Source organism: Callorhinus ursinus, unplaced genomic scaffold (genome assembly GCF_003265705.2).
Source record: "Callorhinus ursinus isolate GAN/ISIS: 27379988/994484 unplaced genomic scaffold, GSC_fseal_2.0 scaffold155, whole genome shotgun sequence".
Classification (NCBI taxonomy): Eukaryota; Metazoa; Chordata; class Mammalia; order Carnivora; family Otariidae; genus Callorhinus; species Callorhinus ursinus.
The window spans coordinates 89,898-106,935 of NW_027397217.1; the positions used below are offsets into that span (position 1 = coordinate 89,898).

At 42.1% G+C, this 17,038-nt stretch overlaps 1 protein-coding gene across 1 annotated transcript in view; it reads right to left on the reverse strand.

The window, feature by feature from the left end:
* Positions 1-17,038, reverse strand: part of LOC112830467 (scavenger receptor cysteine-rich domain-containing protein DMBT1-like) — a gene marked incomplete at its 5' end in the record, with an annotated part of 180,515 nt that overhangs the window by 57,476 nt on the left and 106,001 nt on the right. Inside the window, 1 exon segment of the mRNA XM_073890438.1 lies at positions 2,180-2,497. Within this exon segment, the coding sequence (XP_073746539.1) occupies positions 2,180-2,497 (318 nt within the window).

Below are 17,038 nucleotides of genomic sequence, written 5' to 3' on the forward strand. Positions count from 1 at the left end.
AGAAAAGCAAAGCTCATGGACAATTTGCCCCATGTGGCCTGCCATAGGAGAGGCCATCAGTTAGCCATCATCTCTTTCTTTGCTGCCTTTTCCCCAAGGTGTGTCATGACTTCACCTGAACAAAGCAAGGAAATTCACACAGCAGTTCCTGGAAGTGGAGTGAGGGGAAGGAGGAGAGCATTAACCCTGAAATGTGCGAGGAAACCTTTCAGGGCAAGGGAACTGTGTTATATTTTCACTGCGGTGGTGATTATACAGTGGCACACAATTACCAAAATCCATCAAAATGGACCTGAAAATGGGTGAGTCTTATGGGACACAAATCAAACATTAATAAAAATATGATGGGTTGATGGATGAGTAAAGAGATGATAGAGGGATTGCTAAATTTATCATGGGATCTAGGTAGGTAGGAGCTCATTGTTAAATCCTTCAAACTGCTGCCTACTTGAAAATTCTCATAATAAAACGTTAGGTGGGAAAGTGTTCCTCAATTTCTAGTACAAGACCTACATCTCTGTCCTTCAACGACAACCTCTTGCTTTCCACGGTGGCATACACTGCATTCAACCAGTCCACATGGCTGCTTATCCTCTCTGTGTAGTCACTGAATGTCAAAGGCATAGAATTTTAGGGAGCCGGGAATCCCCTGTGCCTATTCTAATGACATGGAGAGTGATGGCCAAGGTCGTTCATCTGGAGAGAGACCAGCCAGGATCAGATTCCTTCGGCTCAGGGCCCTTTGCACTCCCCACACAACCTCCTTTAGTCAGCATTAGACCAAAAGGAGGAACTATGTGAGTGCTTGTCAGGTGCTAGGTGTCTTTGGGCATTGTCATATTCAATTCTCAATCATTCAATTCTCTATGTTTTTCCTACTCTTGCAAAAAGAAATCCAGTTGAAACGGGATCAAGAGATGATACAACTTGGCTGAGGTAACATAACTGAGGGTGCTCCTATGCCGTGTCTGTCCCTCCCATTAGGGTGCAGACCCAGTGACAGAAGGGAGCTGGGGGGGTGGTGGTTTGATCACTGCTGTGGCCCCACTGCTTATTGGCACAGAGTAGCACACAGTTCTTTCAGTATCCACTGAATGAACAGTTGAGTGAATAAATGAAGCTGGGAATCAAACCAGGATCTGACTTTAAACCTCATGATCTTTCTTACATCATGCTAGGTCTAGTAGATGATGCCAAATGTAACACAGGTTCTACCTGTAGGCTGAGCAGCTGTGGAATCAGCACCTGTAAACATGAAGAGAGATTGTGCATGTTATCATGTCTTATTCAGTGACTGTTTATTGGGAACGTCCTAGATTTAGGGAGCTGTGGGAAGCAGAGAGAGGCAGGGACCCTGCTCTTGAGGGTCTTAGCATTTCCTGGGGATTTGAGACGTGAGATCAGGCAGCAAATGCTGAGTGTCGCAGGAGAGCTTCAGAAGGCAGTGCCTCCCTCCTGCCTCCGGCATCTTAGGTGTTGAGAGGCTCAGGAAGGGCCAGGTGCAGCCTGGCAGAGCTTGTCATTTGTAGGGACATTACTCCAGCTGCCAGTGGGATGGAATCAGGAAAGATTCTGTTGCGACAGAGAGTCAACCAGAAGGACACATAGGTTTGGGAAGGTCACTTGGTCTAGATGTGGAAGGCCTGGAACAACAGTTGACAAATTTGGCCCATCACCCAGAGGTTATACACTCAAACTCTAAAGTTTCCGAGGGCCATGGGAATAAAACAAATAAGGGATTTGAGTGATGGGGACTTTGTGAACTAGAAAGCTGTTTCCCGACCAAAGGGTCAGCTCTTTCTCAGATCCAGCCAGTTAATATAATAAAATAATTTGTTGTTTTGAGCCTGAACTTCTGTTTTTATTTTTTTCACAAATGCAAGAATTTGGATTTTTATGCCAGATACTCTGATTTGGCTGAATTCAAGTTCAGTCTGAATTTTCAAACCAAACAAGCCACTTCTGAGCCTGGATCAGTGATCATGAGGCATACTCAACAACCTTTGCAGTCAAGGGGATGGTCAGGCTGATGCATAACTTTGAAAGGATGTAGATAACACCAGTTGCCTGTCTCGATCCACTAACATTTCTAGGCTGTGCTACATTGTGTGTGTGGAGGAATGAGAAGCGAGGGGATAGGAGTAGCCCTCCAAATGAGGACTGCCAGCCAGCCCCTCACCTGCGCAGATGATGCCGACATCCTCCAGGTGCCTGCAGTTGTGCCCGGCCTCAGCTCTGTGCATGCATTGCCCCAGGTGGCTCTCACTGCCCACACACTGCACATCATCCAACAGAATCTTCCCGGAGCCTGCCCCGAAGTGGGCCCCTGTGGGGGCCGCCATGGCCTGGCCACACCGCAGCTGGCGGCACACCACTGTGGCCTCAGCCAGGTCCCAGAGGTCATCACACACGGTCCCCCACCTGCCCTGGATGAGAACCTCCACTCGGCCTGAGCAACTCCCTGTGCCGTTCACCAGCCTCAGGGCCAACCAGGTCCCTGGGGAGATACAGAGCAATGGGAAATTATGAGATTGGCCTTGGTGTCAGCATATTGCCTTGATCCTGTTATAATGGTCTGATAAACTGCTGATGTCATAATTCCTCTGGGTTGGGCAGATAGAGAGCTCTGTGGTCTTGGAACATCAAGGCTAGACTTTCTTCTTCCTGGAAGTGCCTGAAGGGGCAGGAAGACCCCAGGAAGCAGCAGCATCTGACTTCTAGAGGGGGAAAGCCAGAGTTCTCAGGGCTTAGAGAACCCAGGGCTGGGTTCTCAGCCTTACGCATGTCCCCTCATCCCACCTACAGCAAAAGAACTTCAGGGAACCCTAGACCTGAGGGTCGCATGGATGGGGCCCCTGTGACAGCCTTGCCTTGGTGGATAGCTGACTAGAGTCTTCCTATAGAAGTTGCCCAGTGTGGTGTAATCTGAAGATTACAGAGCACTCTTTTTAGCACTAGAGACATTTCTTTGTTGCCAGCATGGCTGTACTTTTAAACATAGAATTTTCACTTAATGTCTATTAAGGTGCAAAACTGGACAGAGTTCACCCCTCAGGATTTATAACCAGTGACAGGATGGAGAAACCACACACACTGCACTATCAGGGCAAATAACAAGGGATACCTCTAGGAGTCTAATAGTGCTTTCAGTGATGGATACTTCATCTATTTTGGGAGATCAGCCAAGAAATGGCTTTGAAACATGAAGACGATTTCTGCACGTTGATCATAAGGGAAGGGGGCTCGCTCCTGACAGAGTGAAGGGAAGGGCAAGTTCACATAGGAGGGAAATTTGTGGGTGCTTCAACTGCAACACGATTTGAATAAATGAGCTTATTTCTTCTTCCTCAAGCACGAGAAAGGCATGCAAATGTTGTGATCTACAAGGGCATAGAAAATGGGAAGGATAATAAGAGCTAATGGAAAATTTCAGCACAGTTTTTTTAGAAACTAGAGAGCAGGCAGAGTGGGGTTGGGGGGATGTTTGCAGAGCATTAATTTGGCCTGTAGTGGGCTAGGCGGGGATGGCTACCCCCCAGAAGTGAGCGGACTCACCCCAGAGAAACCTTGCAGGTGATGTGTTTGGGGGAAGAGGATGCCAACCAATGTAGGAGTGAGGTGCTGGCAAAGAAGGGGATCGTGGTTAATTGTATTTTTGAAAGATGTCTACAAAATATCTCCCATTCCTCAAGCCCTTCTGGAATCTTGACTGTCCCATGTCCCAAGGAGGAGCTTCTGCATCATCCTTCCAAACCTGGGCGGGTTGTGACTTTCTTGACCAATGGAGTATGGTGCGAGTGACACTAAACCTTTCTGAGCCAGGGTGAGGGAAGTGCCATGCACTTGTGTCCTGTTTCCTCCAGGGACTCATGCCTGGGACTTGGCCACCAGCCTGGGAGAAAGGCCAGGCCTCATGCTGACATCTGAAAGCTATTTCTCAATGTGTTTAAATTTCTCTGGGCCAGTACTCTCACTTCAGGAAAAAGCAAATATTTGATCACAACAATGATGACGACAATTATGATAAGGCTAACATTTATATAGACTTCCTAGTGTCCAGCACTAAGTAACTGACACCATCAGCTCCTTTAACGTCCACCATGGTCCTCAAACCACATATATGTATATATATGTCTGTGTAGATGTGTTTATATAAATAATAGTGTGTATACATGCATATACACACACTCACAGATGTATTAGATACAAATATATTCTATTATTATACCCATATTGTGGACAGGGGAATTAAGGCACAAAGCAGTTGAGTAATATGCCCAAGATCACACAGTTCTGAGGAACCGGTATTTGAAATTAGGAAATTTGGTTGCATGGTCCATGCAAGAAATCTTAGTAAGATTTATTTAGTAGAAAACAAAATAAACAAAAACTGGAGAGCAATCCCAAAAGAATCAGGTAAATATTTTGTGGGTATAGAACCAAGGTAGTGAGTGAAGTTGGAGAAGGAAGCCTGCATGACAGTAAGCCTGTTAGCACTGTGTAATTGTTAGCACATGTGCATAGAACACCGTGATGGAAGGAAGGAAGGGAGGGAGGAAGGAAGGAGGGAGGGAGGAAGGAAGGAGGGAAGGAGGGAAGGGGGAAGAGCCCTTTATACTGCAACATTAACTGGGCCTAATTTTACAAATGTGCCTCTGTGGGAGAGGGAAAAGATGGCGGAGGAGTAGGGGACCCTATTCCAACCAGTCCCTGGAAATGAGCTGGGTATCTACAAGACCACTCTGAACACCCACGAAATCAGCCTGAGATGTAAGAAGATAGATCTGGATCTCTACAGACAGAATATCGCAGGTGGTTGGTTTCCAGGTATGAAGTGGGGAGCTGTGAGTCCACAGGCAGATATCGGAGGATAAACGGAAGGGGGAGGGAGCCGTCAGGATCCTGCACCACCGGTGAGCGATAGCCTCCCACGCTGGGGACTGGGCACAGACTCGCAGACTGGTAGCGGAGGGAAAGGACTTTAGGGCAGCGCCCCAGACTGAAACTGGAGTGGCAGGGCCATGTGTGCAATGTGGTGGCAGCTGGCTGTTTTAGAAGCACAAAGGGCAGAGACAGGCTCCGACCTGCTGGCGAGGACTGGGAGGGAGGCTGAGGGGCGCACAACCCAGGACTACAGTTTATAGGAGCACAGATAGAAATGGAGATAGTGTTGCCTGGAGAGCTCACTGAAGAAGAGACTGCCATCTCTGTGCTCTGAGGCAGAGGGTTGGAAATGGTCTCTCTTTTTTAAAATTACTTATTTATTTATTTATTTGACAGAGAGAGACAGCAAGAGAGGGGGAGTGGGAGAGGGAGAAGCAGGCTTCCCGCTGAGCAAAGAGCCCAATGTGGGACTCGATCCCAGGCCCCTGGGATAATGACCTGAGCAGAAGGCATACACTCAACGACTGAGCCGCCCAGGCACCCTGGAAATGGTCTCTTCTGCTCTGACTCTCAGAAGAGACATGGAAAGCCACCAGGGAAAGCCACCAGGGGACAAAAGCCCACCAAAACCGGTTTCCACTGAGCCCATCCCCTGCCACAGGGGGCAGGGCAACTCCCCCCAAATGGTTGCTGGAGTAACAGCGTGGCAGGCCCCTCCCCCAGAAGACAGGCTGGGAAAACAAGAGGCCAGCAACGCTAAGGTCCCTATAAAACAGGTGCATCTTGCTTGGGTTGTGGTCAATAATTTGGACTCTATACATTCCTTCAACCACCTCTCAACAGAATGACTAGGAGGAGGAACCCCCGATATAGGAAAGACTCAGAGACTATGACTTATGCTGCAGATTTACAAATGAATTCAGATATAAACAAGATGTCGGAGATGGAATTCAGGCTAGCAATTGTGAAGACGATAGCTTCACAATTTACAGGGATAATCTATAAAAACAGGGTCTTCACAGGCAACATGATGACAATAAATTCATATCTTTCAATAATCACTCTCAATGAGAATGGCCTAAATCCTCCCATAAAACAGCACAGGGTTGCAGACTGGATAAAAAGACAGGACCCATCCATATGCTGTCTACAAGACTAATTTTGAACCTAAAGGTACATCCAGACTAAAAGTGAAGGGATGGAGATCCATCTTCCATGCCAGCGGACATCAAAAGAAAGCTGGGGTAGCAATTCTTATATCAGACAAATTAGATTTTAAACTAAAGACTGTAGTTGGAGACACAAGGACACTGTGTCATTTTTTTTTTTTTTTAGTTTGTGATGTAGTGTTCCATAATTCATTGTTTGGCCATAATACCCAGTGCTCCATGCAACACATGCCCTCTTTAATACCCATCACCAGGCTAACCCATTCCCCCACCCCCCTCCCCTCTAGAACCCTCAGTTTGTTTTTCAGAGTCCATCGTCTCTCATGGTTCATCTCCCCCTCCGATTTATTCCCCTTCATTCTTCCCCTCCTGCTATCTTCTTCTTTTTTTTTTCTTAACATATATTGCGTTATTTGTTTCAGGGGTACAGATCTGTGATTCAACAGTCTTGCACAATTCACAGCGCTCACCATAGCACATACCCTTCCCAATGTCTATCACCCAGCCACCCAATCCCTCCCACCCCCCACCACTCCAGCAACCCTCTGTTTGTTTCCTGAGATTAAGAATTCCTCATATCAGTGAGGTCATATGATACATGTCTTTCTCTGATTGACTTATTTCACTCAGCATAACACCCCTCCAGTTCCATCCACGTCATTGCAAATGGCAAGATCTCATTCCTTTTGATGGCTGCATAATATTCCATTGTGTATATATACCACCTCTTCTTTATCCATTCATCTGTCGATGGACATCTTGGCTCTTTCCACAGTTTGGCTATTGTGGACATTGCTGTTATAAACATCGGGGTGCACGTACCCCTTCGGATCCCTACATTTGTATCTTTGGGGTAAATACCCAGTAGTGCAATTGCTGGATCGTATGGTAGCTCTATTTTCAACTGTTTGAGGAACCTCCATACTGTTTTCCAGAATGGCTGCACCAGCTTGCATTCCCACCAACAGTGTAGGAGGGTTCCCCTTTCTCCGCATCCTTGCCAACATCTGTCGTTTCCTGATTGTTAATTTTAGCCATTCTGATGGGTGTGAGGTGGTATCTCATTGAGGTTTTGATTTGGATTTCCCTGATGCCGAGCGATGTTGAGCACTTTTTCATGTGTCTGTTGGCCATTTGGATGTCTTCTTTGGAAAATGTCTGTTCATGTCTTCTGCCCGTTTCTTGATTGGATTATTTGTTCTTTGGGTGTTGAGTTTGATAAGTTCTTTATAGATTTTTGGATACTAGCCCTTTATCTGATATGTCATTTGCAAATATTTTTCTCCCATTCTGTCCGTTGTCTTTTGGTTTTGTGGACTGTTTCTTTTGCTGTGCAAAAGCTTTTTATCTTGATGAAATCCCAATAGTTCATTTTTGTCCTTGCTTCCCTTGCCTTTGGCGATGTTTCTAGGAAGAAGTTCCTGCGGCTGAGTTTGAGGAGGTTTCTGCCTGTGTTCTCCTTTAGGATTTTGATGGACCCTGTCTCACGTTTAGGTCTTTCAACCATTTGGAGTCTAGTTTTGTGTGTGGTGTAAGGAAATGGTCCAGTTTCATTCTTCTGCATGTGGCTGTCCAATTTTCCCAACACCATTTGTGGAAGAGACTGTCTTTTTGCCATTGGACATTCTTTCCTGCTTTGTCCAAGATGAGTTGACCATAGAGTTGAGGGTCCATTTCTGGGCTCTCGATTCTGTTTCATTGATCTATGTGTCTGTTTTTGTGCCAGTACCATACTGTCTTGATGATGACAGCTTTGTAATAGAGCTGGAAGTCCGGAATTGTGATGCCGCCAGCTTTGCTTTTCTTTTTCAGTATTCCTCTGGCTATTCGGGGTCTCTTCTGGTTCCATACAAATTTTAGGATTATTTGTTCCATTTCTTTGAAAAAAGTGGATGGTATTTTGATGGGGATTGCACTGAATGTGTAGATTGCTCTAGGTAGCATTGACATCTTCACAATGTTTGTTCTTCCAATCCATGAGCATGGAACGTTTTTCCATTTCTTTGTGTCTTCCTCAATTTCTTTCATGAGTATTTTATAGTTTTCTGAGTACAGATCCTTTGCCTCTTTGGTTGGATTTATTCCTAGGTATTTTATGGTTTTGGGTGCAGTTATAAATGGGATTGACTCCTTAATTTGTCTCTCTTCTGTCTTGTTGTTGGTGTATAGGAATGCCACTGATTTCTGTGCATTGATTTTATATCCTGCCACTTTACTGAATTCCTGTATGAGTTCTAGCAGTTTTGGGGTGGAGTCTTTTGGGTTTTCCACATAAAGTATCATATCATCTGCAAAGAGTGAGAGTTTGACTTCCTCTTTACTGATTTGGATGCCTTTGATTTCTTTTTGTTGTCTGATTGCTGTGTTACTATGTTGAACAGCTGTGTTACTATGTTGAATAGCCGTGGTGATAGTGGACATCCCTGCCGCGTTCTGGACCTTAGGGGGAAAGCTCTCAGTTTTCCCCCATTGAGAATGATATTCACTGTGGGTTTTTCATAGATGGCTTTATGATATTGAGGTATGTACCCTCTATCCCTATACTCTGAAGAGTTTTGATCAAGAAAGGATGCTGTACTTTGTCAAATGCTTTTTCTGCATCTATTGAGAGGATCATATGATTCTTGTTCTTTCTTTTGTTAATGTATTGTATCATGTTCATTGATTTGCGGATGTTGAACCAACCTGCAGTCCAGGGATAAATCCCACTTGGTTGTGGTGAATAATCCTTTTAATATACCGTTGGATCCTATTGGCTAGTATTTTGGTGAGAATTTTTGCATCCATCCATGTTCATCAAGGATATTGGTCTGTAATTCTCCTTTTTGATGGGGTCTTTGTTGGGTTTGGGGATCAAGGTAATGGTGGCCTCATAAAATGAGTTTGGAAGTTTTCCTTCCATTTCTATTTTTTGGAACAGTTTCAGGAGAATAGGTATTAATTCTTCTTTAAATGTTTGGTAGAATTCCCCTGGGAAGCCATCTGGCCCTGGGCTTTTATTTTTTGGGAGATTTTTGATGACTGTTTCAATTTCCTTAGTGGTTATAGGTCTGTTCAGGTTTTCTATTTCTTCCTGGTTCAGTTTTGGTAGTTGATACATCTCTAGGAATGCATCCATTTCTTCCAGATTATCTAATTTGCTGGCATAGAGTTGCTCATAATATGTTCTTATAATTGTTTGTATGTCTTTGGTGTTGGTTGTGATCTCTCCTCTTTCATTCACGATTTTGTTGATTTGGGTCCTTTCTCTTTTCTTTTTGATAAGTCTGGCCAGGGGTTTATCAATCTTGTTAATTCTTTCAAAGAACCAGTTCCTAGTTTCATTGCTCTGTTCTACTGTTCTTTTGGTTTCTATTTCATTGATTTCTGCTCTGATCTTTATTATTTCTCTTCTCCTGTTGGCTTTAGGCTTTATTGGCTGTTTTTTCTCTAGCTCCTTTAGGCGTAGGGTTAGGTTGTGTATTTGAGACCTTTCTTGTTTCTTGAGAAAGGCTTGTATTGCTATATACTTTCCTCTTAGGACTGCCTTTGCTGCATCCCAAAGATTTTGAACAGTTGTGTTTTCACTTTCATTTGTTTCCATGATTTTTTAAAATTCTTCTTTAATTTCCTGGTTGACCCATTCATTCTTTAGTAGGATGCTCTTTAGTCTCCATGTATTTGAGTTCTTTCCGACTTTCCTCTTGTGATTCGGTTCTGGTTTCAAAGCATTGTGGTCTGAAAATATGCAGGGAATAATCCCAATCTTTTGGTACCAGTTGAGACCTGGACACTATGTCATTCTTAAAGGGTCTATCCAACAAGAAGATCCAGCAATTGTAAATATCTACACCCCCAACATGGGAGCAGCCTTCTACATAAGCCAACTGTTAACTAAAATAAAACATAATATTGATAATACGTTAATTGTAGGAGACCTCAGTACTCTACTCTCAGTGATAGACAGATCATCTAAGCAGAAAATCAACAAAGAAACAAGAGCTTTGAGTGACACACTGGACCAGATGGACCTCATAGATATATACACAACATTCTACCCTAAAACAACAGAATACTCATTCTTCTCAAGCGCACATGGAACTTTCTCCAGAATAGACCACTGTACTGGGTCACAAATCAGGTCTCAACTGATACCAAAAGATTGAGATTATTCCCAGCATATTCTGAGACCATAATGCTTTAAAACTGGAACTCAGTCACAAAAAAAAAAAAAAAAATGGAAAAAATTCAAACACTTGGAAGCTAAAGACCACTCTGCTCAAGAATGTTTGGGTCAACCAGGAAATCAAAGGAGAACTTAAACAATTCATGGAAGCCAATGAGAATGAAAACACATCGGTCCAAAACCTATGGGATACCGCAAAGGCAGTCCTAAGGGGGAAATACATAGCCATCCAAGCCTCACTCAAAAAAAAAAAAGAAAAGAAAAATCCCGAATTCACCAACTAACTTTACACCTTAAAGAACTAGAGAAAAACCAACAAGTGATGCCTAAGCCATGCATTAGAAGAGAAATAATTAAGATTAGCACAGAGATCAATGAAATAGAAACCAGAAACATAGTAGATCAGATCAACAAAACTAGAAGCTGGTTTTTGGAAAGAATTAACAAGATTGATAAGCCACTGGCCAGACTTATCCAAAAGAAAAGAGAAAGGACCCAAATTAATAAAATTATGAATGAAAGGGGAGAGATCATGACTAACACCAAGGAAATAGAAACAATTATTAGAAATTATTATCAACAACTATATGCCAACAAATTGAGCAACCTGGATGAAACGGATGCCTTTCTGGAAACCTATAAACTCCCAAGACTGAAACAGGAAGAAATTGACAACCTGAATAGGCCAATAACCAGTAACGAAATTGAAGCAGTGATTAAAAACCTCCCAAAAAACAAGAGTCCAGGGCCTGATGGATTCCCTGGGGAATTCTGCCAAACATTCAAAAAAGAAATAATACCTATTCTCCTGAAGCTGTTTCAAAAAATAGAAACAGAAGGAAAGCTTCCAGTCTCATTCTATGAGGCCAGCATTACCTTAATCCCCAAACCAGGCAAAGACCCCAACAAAAAGGAGAATTTCAGACCAATATCCCTGATGAATATGGATTCCAAAATCCTCAGCAAAATCCTAGCTACATTACATTAAAAGGATCATCCACCACGACCAAGTGGGATTTATCCCTGGGATGCAAGAGTGGTTCAACATTTGCAAATCAATCAATGTGATAGAACACATTAATAAGAGGAGTGAGAAGAACCATATGGTCCTCTCAATTGATGCAGAACAAGCATTTGACAAAATACAGCATCCTTTCCTGATTAAAACTCTTCAGAGTATAGGGATAGAGGGAATATTCCTCAAGTTCATAAAATCCATCTATGAAAAACCCACAGTGAATATCATCCCCAATGGGGAAAAGCTGAGAGCCTTTCCCTTAAGATCAGGAACACGACAAGGATGCCCACTCTTGCCACTGTTGTTCAACATAATACTAGAAGTCCTAGCAACAGCAATCAGACAACAAAAAGAAATAAAATGTATTCAAATTGGCAAAGAAGGAGTCAAACTCTCTCTCTTCACAGATGACAGGATATTTTATGTGGAAAATTCAAAAGACTCCACCCCCAAATTACTAGAACCCATACAGCAATTCAGTAATGTGGCAGGATACAAAATCAATGCACAGAAATCAGTTGCTTTCTTATACACTAACAATGCAACTGTAGAAAGAGAAATTAGAGAAATGATTCCATTTACAATAGCACCAAAAACCATAAGATACCTCAGAATAAACCTAACCAAAGAGGTAAAGGATCTATACTCTAGGAACTACAGAACACTCATGAAAGAAATTGAAGAAGACACAAAAAGATGGAAAAACCTTCCATGCTCATGGATCAGAAGAATAAACATTGTTAAAATGTCTATGCTACCCAGAGCAATCTATACCTTCAGTGCCATCCCGATCAAAATTCCAATGACATTTTTCAAAGTGCTGGAACAAACAATCCTAAAATTTGTATGGAATCAGAAAAGACCCCGGATCGCCAAGGAAATGTTGAAAAAGAAAAACAAAGCTAGGGGCATCACGTTGTCCGATTTCAAGCTATATTACAAAGCAGTGATCACCAAGACAGCATGGTACTGGCACAAAAACAGATATATAGACCAATGGAACAGAATAGAGAGCCCAGATATGGACCCTCAACTCTATGGTCAAATAATCTTTGACAAAGCAGGAAAAAATATGCAATGGAAAAAACACTGTCTCTTCAATAAATGGTGCTGGGAAAATTGGACAGCTATATACAGAAGAATGAAACTCGACCATTCTCTAACACCATATACAAAGATAAACTCAAAATGGATGAAAGACCTCAATGGGAGACAGGAATCCATCAAAACCCTAGAGGAGAACATAGGCAATAACCTCGTCAACATCGGCCACAGCAACTTCTTTCAAGATACATCTCCAAAGCCTAGTGAAACAAAAGCAAAAATGAACTTTTGGGACTTCATCAAGATAAAAAGCTTCTGCACAGCAAAGGAAACAGTCAACAAGACAAAGAGACAACCCACAGAATGGGAGAAGATATTTGCAAATGACACTATAGATAAAGGGCTGGTATCCAAGATCTATAAAGAACTTCTCAAACTCCGCACCCAAAAAACAAATCATCAAGTCAAAAAATGGGCAAAAGACATGAACAGACACTTCTCCAAAGAAGACTTACAAATGGCTAATAGACAAATGATAAAATGTTCAACATTATTAGCCATCAGGGAAATTCAAGTCAAAACCACAATGAGATACCACCTTACACCAGTTAGATGGCAAAAATTAACAAGCAGGAAACAAATGTTGGAGAGGATGTGGAGAAAGGGGAACCCTCTTATACTGTTGGTAGGAATGCAAATTGGTACAGCCACTTTGGAAAACAGTGTGGAGGTTCCTCAGAAAGTTAAAAATAGAGCTACTCTATGACCCAGCAATTGCACTACTGGGTATTTACCCCAAAGATAGAGGGGCCAAAGAAAAGAAGGGGCCCCTGCACCCCAATGTTCATTATCAGCAATGTCCACAATAGCCAAACTGTGGAAGGAGCTGAGATGCCTTTCAAAAGACGAATGGATAAAGAAGATGTGGTGCATATAGACAATGGAATATTACCCAGCCATCAGAAAGGGTGAATACCCAACTTTTACATCAACATGGACGGGACTGGAGGAGATGATGCTAAGTGAAATAAGTCAAGCAGAGAAAGTCAATTATCATATGGTTTCACTTATTTGTGGAACATAAGGAATAGCAGGGAGGACATTAGGAGAAGGAAGAGAAAAATGAAGGGGGGGAAGTCGGAGGGGGAGATGAACCATGAGAGACTATGGACTCCAGGAGACAATCTGAGGGATTCGGAGGGGACGGGGGTAGGGGGATGGGTTAGTCCGGTGATGGGTATTAAGGAGGGCACGTGTTGTAATGAGCACTGGGTGTTACACACAAATAATGAATCATGGATCACTACATCAAAAACTAATGATGTACTGTATGGTGACTAACATAACAATAAAAAAAAGAAATAATGACTAATGCTCTTTTTTTTCCTGTTCTTGTCTTTAGTAATAAGATGCATTTTATTTGGAAATATTTAAACATGATAACATATGCAGGATATAAGGTACCAATTTATATTTTAAAAATTATATTACTGTACATCTTCATATAGGGTAATCTAGAGCTAATAATTCAGTAGCTAAGGTAAAAATGGGAATACAAAGACACCAAACAAAAAACAACTGAGTCAAAAGGAAAGAAAATGATGTCTCATACTTGAATGAAAGATATTCCTTTTTTTGGAGAGGGCTGCTGCCCATGTAATGTAGGAATTTATTAAGCAGTAATGGATTTTCATCCTACAGAATTTTTATAATAAATTTTAATTTATTAGAGGTAAAGATCTGTTTCTGTAGATGCAAAACATAAATGCTCACATTCCTTTTATCAAAATATTTTTTCTTTTGTTTTCTGATCCTTATTGTAAGTGCAGATGTACTCAGACTTGCTCTTTTCCCTCACTGCTAACCAGAGAGATTCTAACAGCTCCTCACTGCTACCTGGGAGAAAGATCTCAGCAAGGTAAAAAGGAAGAAACTTCTTTCTTTTCAGTTAGATACAGAAAAACAGATACTATTTTGCTTTATCAAGTTATCAAGGTGTCTTTGCAGATGAAATTTTTGATAAAGAAGAAATAATCTGTGAAATTATGTCTGTCTAGTGAAAGGGTCTGCAACTTGGTGGTTGTTTATTTGTTGCCTTGGCCATGATACTGACATTCTGCATTCTAGAATGTTCTAAAAAAAAAAACAACCTGGTGGGTTTCTCTGTTAAGTCAACAGTGATCTTCAGCATGTCTCAGTTCCCTACATGGAAGAGAGAAGAAGCAGAACTCACTGCCTCACTGGATTTCTTAGTTAAACAGAGTTTAAAGTCTGTGTCTCTTTGTATGAAGTTCTCTAGCTTACAAAATAGGAGTAGAAATATATTACAGTATAATACAATATAATATGATAAATTGCAAAAAAAATAAGTAGTAATATTTCTCTAACATACAGGTTCTTTTGAGATCAGTTAGCATACACATGTGAGTAAAATCGCAGGTGGAAATGTGCATCATTAGTATAATCACAAGGAGATTATGCTCAGAAAAGAAGGTAAGGAAGACTGACAAGAGGTTGTAGGTCAAGCTCAGACTGATATATGCCCAAATCTTGGCTTCATCATATTGTAAGTGGGTGATACTAGAAAGTGATCCTTTCTGTGTCTCACTTTATGAAACAATGATGGACTTGTGGGGAGAATAACGCTGGTAGGTTGTTGTGAGTGCTCAATGAACTGTCTGTTCTATGAATGCATCTGATTCTCTGTTTTATCACATTTTGATTGTTCCACAAACATTAGCTCCTTCACCCATTTTCCCAAGGACTCACCTGCCAGGGGTGTAGGTGTGGATAGCGGGGCTGCAGGCTCTGATGTGACTATGGTGGCAAATAATCCATCACCTGTCAATGGGGACAAACAGAAGCATCTCCAGTAATTGGGACATCTCCTAATCTCAACTTCAGAAAGACCAAGGTTCAAACACCACCCCAGCTTGAAGGTCACAGTCAAACATAAATGTCAGTTCCTGGCTCTGCTCCTATGCAGGCAAGGAGTCCTCCCAAGGCTGTGGTCAGCACTCAGCATGGCGTCAGGTCTGGGAAGGGGCCAGCCCAGTGTTTGGTCCACAGAGCCATCCCTCTATTTCCCGTAGAAGAAATGCCAACCAAGCTGTCAGAGTAGTTGTCACAGGAAGTGTAGCAGGCTCTGCGGTGGGCACGGCTGCTTTCAGTATGTGTAATGCAAAGAGACGCCTTGTTCACTGCTAGATACCACCCCCACGTCCTCACACCGGGAGAGTGAACTTCTGACCAAAGAGAAGGCTGGCACAAATCTGTCCTGTTAAGAGTTTTTGGTCTGCATTCCCACCTCCTTTCCTGCCACACTCATCCAACCCTGGATCTCAGACTCACTGTGGGATGAAAATGCTCATACTTGGACAGTGTGCCATTTTGCTCAGTGCCCATAGAACCAATTATGGAGTTTTTCCTCTTTTCCTTTGAGGAGCAATCCAGATGCGTTCTACCACAGGGACACACCATCAATTAAATGGCTGAACGTTTTCCATTTATTTGTGGGGGCTTTATCTGGGCTCTGAATAGCCTAAGCCATGTGAGGCTTCCATAGGGCATTAAGGAAGCCCTGTTTTCATCTTATTAACTCATAAAACAGCAATAAAGTGTTGTTTTGTTTCCTTTTAAAAACAGCTTTATCAAGGTATCCTAGATACCCAGAGAGCTGCACATATTCAATGTGTATGGCTTGTTGGGTTGGAACATATGCAAACACTTGTGATGCTATCACCACAGCCATGGTAACAAGACACATCCAGCACCTCCCAGAATTTCTCTGTGTTTTCCCCCTCCTTTTTTTTTTTTTTTTTTTGGTGTGAACTCTTAACATGATGTGTATCCTCTTTACAAATTTTGAAGTGCACAATACTGTATTGTTAACTATAGGCATTATGATATATGGGGGATCTCTAGCATTTATTCATCTAGCCTAACTGAAACTTCTTCCCCAGTAAATTCCCTGTTTCTGCCTCCCCTCAAGCCCTGGCAACCACTATTCTATTCTCTGCTTCTGTGAGTTTGACTATTTTAGGTTTTTCATATAAGTGAAATCATGCAGCATTTATTCTTCTGTGACTAGTTCATTTCACTTAGTATTATGTCCTCTAGATTCACCTATGTTGTTACAAATGGCAGAATTTCCTTCTTTTTTAAGGCTGAATAATATTTCATTGTATGTTTATACCACATGTTCTTTATCCGATCATCTGTTGATGGACACATAGTTTTTTTCTATATCTTGGCTATTGTGAATGGTGCTACAATGAACATGGCAGTGAAGATATTTCTTTGAGATCCTGATTTCAATTCTTTGGACATATTATCCAGAAGTGGGATTGCTGGATCATATGGCAGTTCTATTGTTAATTTTTTGAGGAACCTTTGAAATGCTTTCCACAGCAGCTGAACCATTTTACATTTCTATTAACAGTGTACAAGGGTTCCAATTTCTCCACAACCTCACCAATATTTGTTATCTCTCTTTTTAAAAATAGTAGCCATCCTGAGGTGCCTGGGTAGCTTAGTCAGTTAAGTGTCTGACTCTTGATTTTAGCTCAGGTCGTGATCTCAGGGTCATGAGATTGATCCTCACATTGGGCTCTCTGCTCAGTGCAGAGTCTGCATGAGATTCTCTCTTCCCCTCCCTTTGCCCCTTCCCGCATGCATGCTTACACATGCTCTCTCTCTCTCTCTCAAAGAAATAAATCTAAAAAAAACTAGTAGCCATCTAACAGGTGTGAGGTGATA